Below are 14,845 nucleotides of genomic sequence, written 5' to 3'. Positions count from 1 at the left end.
TTAAATCTGCTCAACATACCGCCATCTTGGTTTTTTTGTATCACGAAGTTATTATAAACAATGAAACTTGGTTAGTTTGCTTTTTGGATAAACAAAACAATGAATATTAAAATGATACATAAAATAAAACATATTAAAAACATTTATACATCAAAATATACTATTTACTAAAAAAGAGCATATTACAATATATTAATGTTTTTAACTTGTTTATGACTGAATTCTCGTAAAAAATTCTCTTGTTTATTTTTTTTATATTTATAACAATAAGTTTCCTGCTTGTTCCATTCATAATTAATTGAAATCAGATGAATAACTTAAATAGAACAAAAATAAATTAATTCAATTAAGATACTACTCACCTCCAATAATAACTGTAAAGGAGCAAGAGGGTTCAACTCATTAAAATCCAATAAAGCTTGTGATACACTGCGGAAAAACTGCATTCTGTTTGTCTCTAAAAAGTTTCAATAAAAGTACAGACAAATTAAAGATTTGTTGGTTAACCAGAGAATCACTGTAGCTTTTATTTGAAAGCATGAGTGGATAAATATGTTATGTAAATATTTATGTTATATAAATATGTCACAAATTTGTTTTGAGAAAATGATAAATAATTTTTTTGCACATAATTTTTAAAGACGTGATATATGTAATCCTCTGAGAAAATGAGCAACAAAGAAAGACTCTTGAATTGCTAATACTAAAAGGCAAAAATAGAAGCACATTCATAAAACATACAAACCTTCATTCGTAAGAAAAATTATTTTTCAAAAATTTATAACATAGCACCTTCATCCACTCATGTTTTCATTTATCAACTTCAATATTTAACTACCATTCATGTTTGTTTGGAACATTTGGGTAAAAACACCATTTGGAGCTAATTGATGCAAAACACATCTCAAAAATTGATGAGCTACACTTATTGCACCCCCTGGAAGATACATATTACTTTCATTTTGCCAAGAATAGGTAGGAGTAACTGCTAGTCTGAAAAAATATTGAAATTATAGACACAGGTAATGTTGTATATAAATTCTAAATGAACAAATAGATGTTTAAATAATAGATGGTAATATATTTCAATTTAGTCAGTTATATTAACAATATTAAGTGAACATTGTTTACAAAATAATAAGCATAGTTAAATTAATTACTTTGCTACAATAGACAATATTTCTGGAAGGAGTGGAGCTGCCAGTGCTGGTTCCCTGTGAATGAATGTTGCCAAAATAACAATACAAAGTCCAAGTTCTTCATCACTATATTCTTCCTTTAATGCACCACATTCCCCACACCTGTAAATATAATTTTTAAGTCTTACTGTTGTAGAGTGGTAACACTGTCACATAGAGCTGGCAAGTTCTGTGTGGGGTTTTGCTATGGTTTGTAACAGTTGCAAAACAAATGTGAAATTGAATTAATCTAATAGAATAATTATTACTTTCAAAATATCAATAAAAAAGTTTAAACTTAAAGAGCATATATTCTTTATTGAAAGACATGGTGTCAGAAGAAAAATAGATGAAAATAAGATATAAAATGAATTTACCGACCCCAGCCCAGTTCGAGACAAACAGTGATATAGTGGAAAACTGGATTTTGTGGAAACAAACTTGTAAGAATTATGAAATAGCATTAATCTTAATAAGAAGAGAGCCTCAATTTTTATAACAGTCATTGGAGTGGAAGGGATGTAATTCTTATGGCAAATAGGTGCAGATGAAGTAACTTCAGTAGATGACATAATAAAACAATTTGATGATGAGGTTAGATAAATTGATAAAAGAATTGAGAATTGGTAGATAATGTGAAAGGAAAAACATCCATTAGAAAAATAAAAGTGTTTAGTCTATGTTAAAAAGTGTTTAAAATGTTCAAAATCCAATCATTTTAAAAATATATATAAAATTTATGTAAAACAATTAGGAAAAGAGTCAGACAGTGTGCTAAGTATTGCAATTTCAAGAAAAGCACAAAAATTGTTTGTAGAAGTTAATTCTTCAAGTTCAACTAGATACTGGTGCTACATGCAATATAATTAGTTGGAAAGACATATGTAAATGGAATTTAGAGTCAAAAGTGAGTATGTCTAGTTAACTAACATGTTACAATGGAGAGAAGGAAATGGTTGATGGTGAGAGCATCTTAGAATGGAAGTGAAAAGTAATGTATAGAAAGTAAAGTTGCATGTAACTCAGTAAAAAGGAATTATAGAGGGATTAAACTTCTCTGAGAATGGGCTTGATCACCACAGTAAAGGAGTTTATGATTAATAAGATAATTATTAAAGATTTGAAAGAAAAGAAAAAATGAGGAAAAGGAGATTAGGGGACATAGGTATATTAAAGCTGGAGGTTTGCAAAGGTGCGGTTTCTGTATGTGAGTCACCTCAGAGGTTTTCTTTCACAGTGAGAAAACGAATTAAACAAGAGTTACAGGAACTGGAAAAATTAAATTTGAAATGTAAAGTGGAACATCAAACGAAATGGACCACAAACATGGTATTTGTTGGAGCACCCAAACGAAACGAGTATTCATCAACTCCAACAAGGAAAATGAAAATTTGATATGAAACTGTTTTATCACACCAACAGTAGAAGAGACCATTTCTATGTTAGCAAAAGCAAAAATTGTAGTGTGCTTGTAGTAAAAAATGGATTCTACCAAATGAAGTTACAAGAACTTACCATATGGATACTGCATGGGAGGTATTGTTAAAAATGTTGCCATTCTGTCTGCTGGTAACACCTGAAGAATTCCAGTGAATAATGTTTCAAATTATAGAGGACATAGAAGGCGTTATTGCCACTGTCAATGTAATATGGTTTCTGGGGATACAATGGAGGAAACCTTAAGAGACCATGACACAAAATTGGAGAAAGTATTAGAGAGGGCAGAACTGAGGAATTTGAAATTAAATAAGAAAAAATACAAAAGAAGGAAAACTGCAATAAAATATTGGGGACACTTATTTACAAATAAACATATCAGGCCAGATCCAAAGAAGTTTAAAGCATTAGAAGACATGGAAATCCCGAAAGCAAGTCACAGATATGCTCCTTATTAGGTCTAGTTAATATCAATGCAGAATTTGAAACGGATTTATCTTCTATACCTGCTCTGCTGCAAGAACCTTTTAGCACATAGGATTTTGCGTAAAAAAGAACGTGGAAAACTGTTAAATGCAAGTTGCAAGAGGCACCAATTTTACGATATTTTGATGAGTCCAAAAAAGTTGAAATTCGAGTAGATGTGGTGCAGCATTGATACAATGTGGTCATCCTGTAGCTCACGTATCAAGGACACTCACTAATTGTGAAATTGCTCACTAATAGTGCAATTGCTCAAATTGCATCAATATAATTGCTCAGATAGAAAAGGAAACACTGATAATTGTGTTTGGTGTTAAAAGATTTGATAAATATGCGTTTAGAAAAACAATCCATATTCAATCCGGTCACAAGCCTTTAGAAATAATTTTTAAAAAGAGTTTATGTGACACACCCAAGCGAATACAGATAATGTTGCTTCAGCTGGTTGGCTATAATATTGTTATTCATTTTATAAAAGGGGTCAATGTAAGTATTGCTGATGCTATCTCAAGACTACCTTCTATGGATATGGAAGAGAGGGATATTATAGTGGCCCATATAATAGTGATGGCTCAACAGAAACGGGGATTAGTGGAACAACACCAAACGTGATATTAGGGAGCATTTGAAGGAAGAAGTCAATGTATATAGAGAATGGTTAGCCAGTTGAAGAGAAGATGCTACCGGCATTGATGAAGTATTGGTGGAAAGTTACAGAGCAACTAACTATCTGTGATAGGATTATTTTAAAGAATTGACAGGGGTATATTCCTGAAAAATGAGAGGTGAAAGTTTAGAAAAAAATTCATAAAGGGCATCAAGGATTGGAGGCCTGTTTAAGATATGCAAGGTCAAGAATTTTTCAGATTCAAATGGCAAGAGGCATGAGTAATACAGTACAAAAATGTAATATTTGTGAGGATCTCGATATCAAAAGAAATCGGAAGGAGACGCTGCAATTAAGGAAAGCTCTGGAAGGACCATGTATGGAAGTAGCAACAGATATTCTAGAGTATGATAAACATAAGTTTTTGGTGGTGGTAGATTATTTTTCATCCTTCTTTGAACTTGAAGATTATATGATGTGTCATCTCAGAGCATGATATCAGCACTAAAATATATTTTGCAAAATACTGTGTACCTCAGATGTTCTATTCCGATAAAAGTACTAAATAAAGATCCAAAGAATTTAAATTATTGGCCAGAGAGTAGAATTTTACATTGAAATCATCATCACCACACCATCATTAATACCCAATGGAAAGACTGAGTCTGCAGTTAAGCAAGTAAAGAAATTGTTAAAGTTAAAAGATTTGCCATCACTTAAGGTGGATAAGTCTGTTATGAAAGCCAGGAGTAGTGTTGAAGCACAAAAATCCAAGCTCCTATTTGCTGGATATAGAAGGGAGGAGATATTGTCGAAATAGAATCCAACTGAAACAGAGACAGGAAGTGCCAAGAATGAAGAAACATATGAAGAGTATGAGTTTTTGGTTTGGTTGAAACAGTTGTTGAAAAATACATGTGAAATCGAATTAATCTAATAGAATTATTATTATTTTCAAAATGTCGATAAAACAGTTTGAACTTAAATAATATATATTCTTTAATGAAAACAACACTGACACACCTATATTTATTTAAATCAATTCTCAAAATATGTACAATTATAACTTGCAAAAACATGGAACAGGGGGAAAAAACATATTTATTATTGAAGGATGTAAACATTTTGAAATATACTTATATTACAAAATTCTTACAATAAAAAAATCTTGTACAATGAATATAATAAATAAGCAAGGTTAATATTTAAAAATACAGTTCAAAAAAGGATATTTTTAAAAATTTATAATAGCCCCTAGTTAGTGATTATGTTTCCAGAACAAAGCAGTTATTTTAAATAACTTTAAACCCTTTTGCATTGCCTACATGATTGTCGATTTAATGAAAGCAACGTGCAGCAATTCTACAATCTCCAATAGGCTTTTAATACTCCTCCAATACAGTATGGTGCAGTTTGAAAACAGTAGGAATTGTTTTTGGTCTAAGAATTTTGGTGGCACACTCATCTTATTTTTACTTCAATTTGATGATCTGATTGGAAGAACATGGTATGCTACAAACAAGTGATTTAGAGAAAAATGTAATTTAATGATTTCTTATTCCAATTTTAGACTGAAAACTCAGTTTTTAACTTTTGAAAACAACCACTTAAGGTTTAGAAAAATTAAACAAGATAATTTGTAGATAGGAATATGGTACAATCTTAATTAGCCCACATTTGTAAATACAATATATTCGGTAATTCGACAAGCTTGAGATGTTTAGGGAAAAACATTTTGACCGATCATAGAGGGGAAAGCGTAGATTTTAGAACCAACTTCGAACTGCAAAAATCATGATAAAACGTTTCACTGAGAGTTAAAAATAAATAAAACTGATGCCAACAATTCTGAACTTAAGAAAATGGCATTCAATTGACATAATGTTCTGTTTGAATCGAAAAAAAAAAATATTGTTGTCAAATGTTAAGTGAAAAGTGTAAATAAAAAATGTTGGAGAAATTAAAATATTTCAAGATACTTGGGAAATCCAGTCAAAACTGTCAGGAAATTAAAGATTAAAATGTTCAGCTTACCTCTTCTATTGGAATTTAAATTTGTTTATTTTATTTTATTTTTTGTTAAATATCGCCTAAATGTGTTAGTTAATTTTTATGTAGCTAAATAAATAAATAATAGCATGGATCAAGGCTTTAGCACGTTAAAGTAACTCATTAAAAAAAAAATCTTTAAATATACCGCCAATGAGGATTATTTTGCTCCATGATTTTACATTTTCCGAATTCGGTGAAGTGTTTGAGTACCATGTATTGCAGATAAAATTATTATCCTGATATTAACATATTCTGTTATTACTAAAGATTCCAAAAGTTTAAGATTGGTAATATCTTCATTTTTTTCTTTTGTGGAGTCAAGTAGGAAGCAGAAGTAGTGAGTTATACTTTACTACAATGTCAAAAATGTTAAGTTATCCAATAAAAAGCTTGGCTAGAGTAAAGAAAAACATTTAGTTCTCAATCAGCAACATTAAAAATATTTGTCAAATTTCCCTGTCCAAAAAATTCAATTTCAACAAGAAAAATTCAAAAGTTTTTTTTTAAAATTCCAACTCTTCTCTTAGGAAAATAACATGTGCTGTTTCATCTCAATTATGCAAATAAATAAAGAAACAGCTGTACTACAGTGAAACTACAGGATAGAAATAACATAAAATGAACAAAAAAAATTAAGACATACAAAAAACATTAAACTTGATGCAAATGTATCCACGTAGTGATTGGATCAGTTCCTTTTCACGACTCACCAAAATTATCCAACACTATTTCAACTCAAATATTACTTACAACGTCCATTTCTTATTACAGAGCAGATTGCTCATCCCTAGTAAGATTAGTTCTGAAGCCAAGTATAAAAAATAAGTCAATAACATATTTTGAATAGTTTTACTACGTAAATCGTCATTTATATGCTATATTTAGTAGGCTATTCTTTGAAAAATCATCATAAATAGATCTTGTCTTTTTCGGTGAATAATAATTTCAAGATAATCAGTAAAATAAGCATTGCAAGAAACTTTTAAAAGGAGTATAATCTAATAACAAATGTATGAACTACCTTTCATAAATGCAATACTCTCCAACCCTAAAATCACTTTGCTTAAGTTCAAATGAAGCATGGCAAGCCTGTTGTGCAGAAGCATCTAAGGGAGGATGCACACCATACCTATAATAGCACATGTGATTTCAAAATCGAGTCTTTTATACTAATATGTGTGCAAAATCTTATATTAAAAGCATTTTTTTTTTAAGGTACATCTACAACAAATAATTAATAAATAGTAATATACCAAGCACCAATTCGTTGACTATGATCAGACATGGAGTAAGGACTGAATGAAAATGGACCTTTTCTTGGTTTTGGTTTTCGATTGAGCTCCTTGTTATCAACTAGTAGAGAAAATCATTTATTTTATCATTAAGGATATAAAAAATAAACTTATTAAAAATTATAGTAATTAATACTTGGATTTTGACTTGGCCTTCTATAGAATGCCTGATCTGGATCTGATGTTAACTGAGGTGGGGGAGACTCCAGTGCAACTTGTTTACACAATCTTCTTGGGCTTGTGCTTCTACTCGTCTAGGAAAATATTAAACAACAGATAAACCTGAAAGGAATCGCTCATCTACTAAATGAAATGAAAATGTTTTTTTTTAAAAGAGTAACTAACATGCTGGGCATGGTCGCTCCTCTCAAAACTATCCTGTTTTGAAACCGGGGATAGAGAAAGTGAATCAATTTCTGTTGGAGTGCGTAAAGATGATTGATCAGTATGTCTGTTATCTGGAATACAATTTAATACAAATATTAACATTTTACTCTTAACCATGTATTCAATGCTAATTTGTTATAGAATCTTGAATATTGAAAATACAAAGAATGATTTTATGGAGTTATCCTGCCAACTCAAAGGCTCTTAAATAAATTGAGTGAAATAAAAGAAAAATCAATTATTTAATAACTGTGGTTACTACACAGACACAAACATGCATCCACGTGGATACGCATAAATACACACACACCCTCTTGCAATAATTAAGTTATTTGAACTCAGAGAACCTGAAAACATATAGTTCCATCAAAAACTGGCATTCAAAATTTTTCACAATCGCAATACTTCCGCTTACTATACATTTCATATAAAGCTACATTAAAGTAAAGAAGTATGCCTAAAATGCTTTAATTTTTTTTTAGATTCAAAGCTAGGCTAAACCATAAGACATAGAGACTCCATCCTAAATGTCTCAGACAACTTTTTTCTATAACTAACAGATTCTGATCAAAAGATTCATTGTAAAAATAAATAATAATAGCAGGTCACAATTCATTATATATGTTCTAGTAGCTCAATAAACAACAAAATATAAATATGGGAAAAGCTATGATAAAAAAATAGTAGAGCCATGTATATCCATCTGTGTCAGGCCAGAGCCATGAAATAGTAAATCTAGATTGTATTGGGTTGTAAAATCCTCTCCTCTCTGTGTTTATAAAATAATGTTTACTTGGTCCATAATGTTTACATATTCTCAAAAAGGATTAGTTAAGGTGCTTTTATGCATCAGTTTCAACCGAGGATGCTTATCTTTAAGTGGAATTTTGCTTGCTCAAAATGGAAGAGAAAAAAAATTCATTTTTGTCATTTAATTATTTCTTTATTTCCTAAAAGGAAAATCCGCTGCATAGACGGTTAACAAAATTTGCAGTGTGTATGACAATGATGTCTTAGGGGAAAGCACTGTCCATAAGTGGTTTGCTTGGTTCAGAACTGGAAATTTTGACTTGGAAGACACAAAGCGCTCGGGCCGTCCTTCAACTGTTGATGATGACCAAATTCAAGCATTGGTCACAGGAAACCCTCACTCTACGACACGGGATATTGCAGAAACACTTAAAATATCTCGTGCAAGTGTCTCAAATCATTTGTGTCACAAAGGCATAGTTTTCCATCACAATAACGCTCGTCCTCACGTATCTTTGCAGACCCGGCAGAAATTATTGAAGTTTGGCTAGGATATGATCCCCAGCCACCCTCTTCACCAGATCTTGCCCAAACAGATTTTAACTTATTTCAGGCCCTTCAAAACTCTCTTAATGGGAAATAGTTTAATTCACTCAAGGACTGCAAAACGAACATAGATAAGTTCATTTTGCAAAAATCTGAAAAGTTCTGAGAGGACGGAATTAAAAAATTAAATGAATGATAGCAACATGTAAAATATCAAAATGGGTCATGTATAATTGATTAAAAATATTTACAAGAATCTGAAGCTTTTATTGGAATTATTAGTAAAAAACGCAATGAACTTATTTTACAACCAAATATAACAACAAAAAAACTTAAATATTAATATCACTCATTTATTAGCCAAAAATTGAAATCCAATGCAAAAAATTTGAAGTATAGGTGATATCTTAATTAATATATGATGAAGTTTAATTTACTAGATCAATAATAATTTTTAAAAAATAGTTCTTTACATACTGACATGATTTAATTTAAGTTTATAAGCAATCTTGTAGGTTTTAATAGTTGTCACAGTCAGTTATTTTATTTTGTTAATAATTGACCTTAGTGTTTCCCCTTGTTGTAACACCTATAGCCTATTAACCAGAGTTCGGATAAAGAGGTTTCTACTTATTATACTACTGTTTTATAATTTAAATAAGTTGTAATTTCAAATAATTTACCATGAACTCCAAGGACTTGTCTAACATGCTGAACTAGATTAGCCATACTGTGTGGAGCACCAATTGGTAATAACCTTTCCTGCTGTGGAATTTCCAATTGAGCCATACTATGTTGAGAAACTGAATCATACTGTGATGAATTATTCCCTTCTGACTCTAGCTCTATAGGAGAACCTGAGAAATAAAATAAAATTGTAATTTGGGTTGGAGTAATACAATCAAGGAACAGTAATTATGTTCTTAGTGTGATATATGATGAACTTTCAAATCTCGACAGATCTTTTAGTAAAAACAATAATACTGATTTTATAGTTGTATTTCCTGCTTTTTGTGCCACTACATTTTTGAAGTAAAATTATAGGCCTATGGTCATCAATAATAATAATACCTACATCATGTCCTTATAACTTTTCAGCTCCTAAAATTAATTATGGTTTAAGAATATCAGAGCTATTTTACTAAGAAAAGAAAAATAATATCTAAGTAAGAACTAGCACTGGAAAATTTTTATTAAAACCAAGTAGATAAAATAAGATGGATAATAGGTACCAGAGTTGGGCAGGAATCAATACATGATTAATTTAATTACATGTTGTAGTTACTCTACAATTATACTAAGATAACCGTTAAGTGGTTTTGAAGAACAATTACTCAGAAGAATCGTAAGACACAATTACAATTACTGTAATTGTGTAAAAGTAATTGCAATTACAATTAATTAAACTCATATGTGAATTCAGTTTATTTGAATATATTTCATCTGGTTAGGAATCCTAAAAGTTAAAATAATCGATACGCCAACAAGCAATCATAAAATCTATTTTAAATTTTTGTCAGCATCTTCAAAAACAAATAAATAAACTATAATAGGTTCATAAATCTATACTACAGTGTGCAATCGTAATCTAGATCTCATTTTCATATTTTGGAGCCATTGTTAAACAGATTTTTTCCATTTTGGTACTAAGTATTTGTAAATATGATTACAATTACTCAAATGATTTGTAATGATATTATAATTACTTTAAATTCTAGGGAAAAGATAACAAATTCATCAGAATATAATTGGTGATAGCAATTACTTTGGCTCAGCTTGTAATTTTAACTTCGGTCTCACAATTACAATAGTTCACCAGTAATTACAATTACTCAATATTACAATAGTTCTCAGTAATTACAATTATTTGTAATTGATTTTCAGTAATTTCAAATTACAGTAAATTGTAATTACTTTTTGCCCAACACTGATAGGTAATGAGGTAAATGATTAAATAATATCCTATTAGTATAAATTTAAAAAAAATTATGTGTTAACAGAAAAATGTGTTTTAGAATAGTTATGACAGCTGAAGTATCATGCAAAAATAAATGAAAATAAAATTTGGTTGATGATTATTGGAATATAATTTTGTTACAAAAATAATATTGATGAGTTAAACATTGATAAGTGCATAATCGGTAGCACTCTGCCTTCTTTGGACTTCCCCTCTTTCCTAAATATCTGTAGGACTGGCTACTCCTTCACAACCGTAAGAGCATACCTTATGGAGCGGAGTTTCCATCCTGTAAGGACCTACAGCAAATACCTGTAGGAATTGCCATCCCCTTCACTACCATAAGAGAATACCTTATGGAGTGAAGTTTCTATCCTGCGAGGATTTATGGTGAATACCCGTAAAACTTATCCAGTCAATGCATCTCCTATCCAGATATCCTACCTAACTACCTAATCCATTGAACATGCATTGTCGAGGCCTCATGATATAGAGTACTTCACATCTTAAATTGGAGTCAGAACTAATTAATTATACAAACCCATATCAACAGATGTTTACTTAAATACCCTTCTTATGGATATATTTGTTTGAAACTGAACTAAGATATTTCTATTAGTTTTTTAAAGAATATGAAAAAGCAAAAATCGTTACTCACCAACAGTAATTATATCCATTTTGGAGAGAGGAGAATCTGGTGAACCATATGCACCATCTCTAGCTGACTTGGGAAGTGGTTTTGGAACTAGAAAAAAATTTTTGTAATTATATTTTAATTTTAGAAAGGTTTTTGAAGGAGAATGTTATAACACTAGACAGTATTTTTCTATTTCGATATAGCAATTTATATCTAAAGATAAGCATATGATGAATGTAATCATACAAAAAATCCAATCAATTATTTCACTGTATTAAAAATTATAAATAACCTTTTGTAAAATTATTCTGTTGATAAATAAAAATCTTTCAAAGACAATATTTTTGATCATAGTACATATAAAAATATATTAAAAACTAAAAAGAATATTTTTTAAAAATCCCAACTTTCAGAAGCTAGTAGGACAATTTTTTTTCTCCAGGAAATGCATGAGCTTTGGGCTGAATACCTAGAAATTTTCAATTTCAGGTCCTTTTAAATTTATGTAAACAAATTTTATTTTAATTACCAGCCAAAACATCACACATAAATGACAATGATAATTTGGAGTGACATAAGGAAACACACAGACAAATAAATACATCTAGTGTAAGATAGTTTAATAATACATAGTAACAAGGAAGTATTTTTGATAATTAATATATTTTAGGGGATACATACTTCTACTTGTGCCAATAGGTAAGAGTCTCTCTTGCCCATGTAGAGCAGCTAGTTGTTTAAATGGATGATCCATCTGCCACGGAGGATAAGCAGAGGGTGTAGGAGTGGGTGTTGAAGAAGATGTTGAGGTTGAAGTTGTATGTTGCAATGTTACTTCAGGGCGTGATCTAAGTGAACTTTTAGGAGTTGGGGAACCATGTACAGAATTTTCAGGCCAAGATTCAGCTTTTGAATCACTTGATCTAAAAACAAAGTTCTAATTACTAAAGAAAAAATATTGTAGCACTACTTCTTCCATGAAAATTGTTTAATATCATTCAGTTATTAAAGTTATGTAAAAATAACTTTAAATTTAGTTGCACCTAAAAGTAAGTGTACACTAATCTCTGTTAATGGATTCTTATGTAAAAATGCTTTTAAAAAAATATAATGGTAAAAAGTTTACCATATTTGTGTTTGTAAAACTATAAATCGGAAAATATCGAACATGAAGGGTTTTATTAGGGCTCAATTCGAAGCTCATTAAATTTATCATAAAGTAGTTTATGATGATTATTTTCCTTAGAATAGTAGCTTTCATGGTATTTATTGATATAAATGTTTTCTCCTGGTTATATGGAAAAAAATATTGGTATTTCAAAAACTAGGATTTGATCTAGAATAGTTCTATAACTACTTTTTACTATAAATACTACATTCACTATTCAAGTTAGATAAAAATGTTAATTATTTTTAACCAGAAAATGCGCATTAGCTATTAAAAAAATACTTTTTTCTTCAACAAAATTAATTTTGACAGGAGTGTTCAGAAATAAAATAACAAAAGAAGAAAATTTTAATGGGTAAACTTTTTGTTTGTTGTTTGTTTTCTGGCATGACAGACCGTGAAGGTCCGAGGCCTCACACGATGTACTAAGGAAATACATTGTGTATCTCTTGAAGAGGTTTTCATAGAGTAGGTCCGTCACTCCCACGCCTATTTTTGTGAGTGCCATCCATTGGCTAACGGGTCTCACAAGTGCCTGGGGGGAGGCTGTGAGTGAGTATTTTGAAATTATTTGCTTGAAAAAATCCGGTATAGCCGGGCTCAAACTCACAACCTTTGGGTAAACTTTTTACTTCTATAAACGGGTTTCTAGGTATAAACAAAAAGGCACTACACTACAACTGGCACTGGACACCGTATTCCAGCAACATAATGTTTAAAATTGAAGATGTATTATACCACCATACCCATCTTATTATATGATTATGAACGAAAAGCCAGATTAGCCAATGTCTTGTCAGTGCCTAGGATATAACTGAGAAGATGAATAAATTTTATATCCAATTATAATATGTAATTATATATTATATAATTATTACCACATATATACTTGTTTATTTATTTGGTAAACAAATGAAACATTTTTATGAAAATAATTTAGTGTTAAATTTATTTTACGATTTAGGACCATTTGGACTTATAACTGAGGAGAATGAACAGAACCCCGTTGTAACTCGAGAACTAAGTATGCTGATTCTTTTCGGCATTACTACAATATTTTTACTTATATGTAGTTTTAGTTGACAGTAGCAATCACAAAAGAAAGATCCAGTGATGGTTTGAACATTTTTAAGCATTCATCTATACAACAGACTCAGCCTGTCTTACCGCATTGGATGACCAACTTCTGAGAGCAGATTTTGAAAAATTGTAAAGAAATCAGGATCAAACCATACCATTATCCAATGGTAACATTTAAGGAAAGTTTAAATTAAATTAGATTGAAATCAAAAAACAAATAAAAGAAAAATTATTGATAAAAAAATCCGTACAATCCACATTAAATCTAAAATAAGATCTTAAATTTATTCTTGACTATATATCTCTCCCTTCACCTACTGTCTGTCATTAAATTTTAATATTTGATTATTTTTGAGTTTAAACATTGATTAAGCTTCATTGTGTAATGTTTTTATACTTCAAAAATTTTGACTTGCTCAATAACACTGGAATAGACTAACTAAGTAAGCAAAATTATATTAAAGAACTTATTTATTTATTTGATTTGTTTCAAGTGAAGAATCAGAAATGGAATCAATTGATTATAAGTAGCTATAGGAAAACTTATAAAACATTTATTGTTAACTTATAGATGATGAAGATGGCGAAACACTATTCCTGATACGTTAAAGACATAAATATATAAATCAAACACTACTGTTTATTAATTTTTGACAAACAGGGAACATGAATAAATTATTTTCTGCCACCGCTGGACTCAAACCTGAATACTTAAGGTAGCAGCACAATGAAGGCATAGAGCTACCCATTTTTAAATAAGAGGAAAAAACAAAAAAAAATTAATTATTAAAAACCTGCATTAATTATGGGATGAGGTAATAAGCTATAAAATAATCAAGGTTTACTTACTTTGTCATTGGAGTGGAATCTTGTAACACTGTTGGGTTCATTACAGTGGCAGTAGCTAGTGACGGCACTTCGGATTGTTGAGCATTTACAGGAAAAATTGAAGTTGAAACTAACATCTTCATGCCTTCTTTTAATCCCAATTTTGCAATGATCCCATTTTCTCTCTGTTATATAAAGACTTTAATTTATTTCATTAAAGAATTTAGATTACTTTAAACCATAAGGTTATATTAACCTTAGAAATAAATACTTTATTTTTTTAATGAAAAAATAAATAGACAATGAAATAAAGGAAACAATATCCATAAAAGAAACTTATTAATACCAATGATAAATTAAGAAAAAAAAACACTTCTGAAATAGAATTTTTGGAAAATAATTCAATCCATTATGAGGAAAATTATGGATTAATTATTAATAAA

At 30.0% G+C, this 14,845-nt stretch overlaps 1 protein-coding gene across 8 annotated transcripts in view; it reads right to left on the bottom strand.

The window, feature by feature from the left end:
* The window catches only part of unc79 (UNC-79 domain-containing protein), a 68,322-nt gene that overhangs the window by 8,930 nt on the left and 44,547 nt on the right, over positions 1 to 14,845 (bottom strand). For all 8 annotated transcript variants that reach the window (XM_067047114.1, XM_067047117.1, XM_067047119.1 and 5 more), the window contains 11 exons: positions 14,424 to 14,587; positions 12,008 to 12,249; positions 11,348 to 11,434; positions 9,416 to 9,589; positions 7,395 to 7,507; positions 7,186 to 7,303; positions 7,011 to 7,110; positions 6,779 to 6,886; positions 1,161 to 1,301; positions 839 to 993; positions 363 to 457 (listed from right to left, as the gene is read on the bottom strand). In XM_067047114.1, the coding sequence (XP_066903215.1) occupies positions 363 to 457; positions 839 to 993; positions 1,161 to 1,301; positions 6,779 to 6,886; positions 7,011 to 7,110; positions 7,186 to 7,303; positions 7,395 to 7,507; positions 9,416 to 9,589; positions 11,348 to 11,434; positions 12,008 to 12,249; positions 14,424 to 14,587 (1,497 nt within the window). The remainder of the gene's footprint in view (positions 1 to 362; positions 458 to 838; positions 994 to 1,160; positions 1,302 to 6,778; positions 6,887 to 7,010; positions 7,111 to 7,185; positions 7,304 to 7,394; positions 7,508 to 9,415; positions 9,590 to 11,347; positions 11,435 to 12,007; positions 12,250 to 14,423; positions 14,588 to 14,845) is intronic.

Source organism: Halyomorpha halys, unplaced genomic scaffold (genome assembly GCF_000696795.3).
Source record: "Halyomorpha halys isolate HHAL.00 unplaced genomic scaffold, Hhal_1.1 Scaffold364.1, whole genome shotgun sequence".
Taxonomy (NCBI): domain Eukaryota; kingdom Metazoa; phylum Arthropoda; class Insecta; order Hemiptera; family Pentatomidae; genus Halyomorpha; species Halyomorpha halys.
This window is presented reverse-complemented; position numbering and strand designations above follow the sequence as displayed.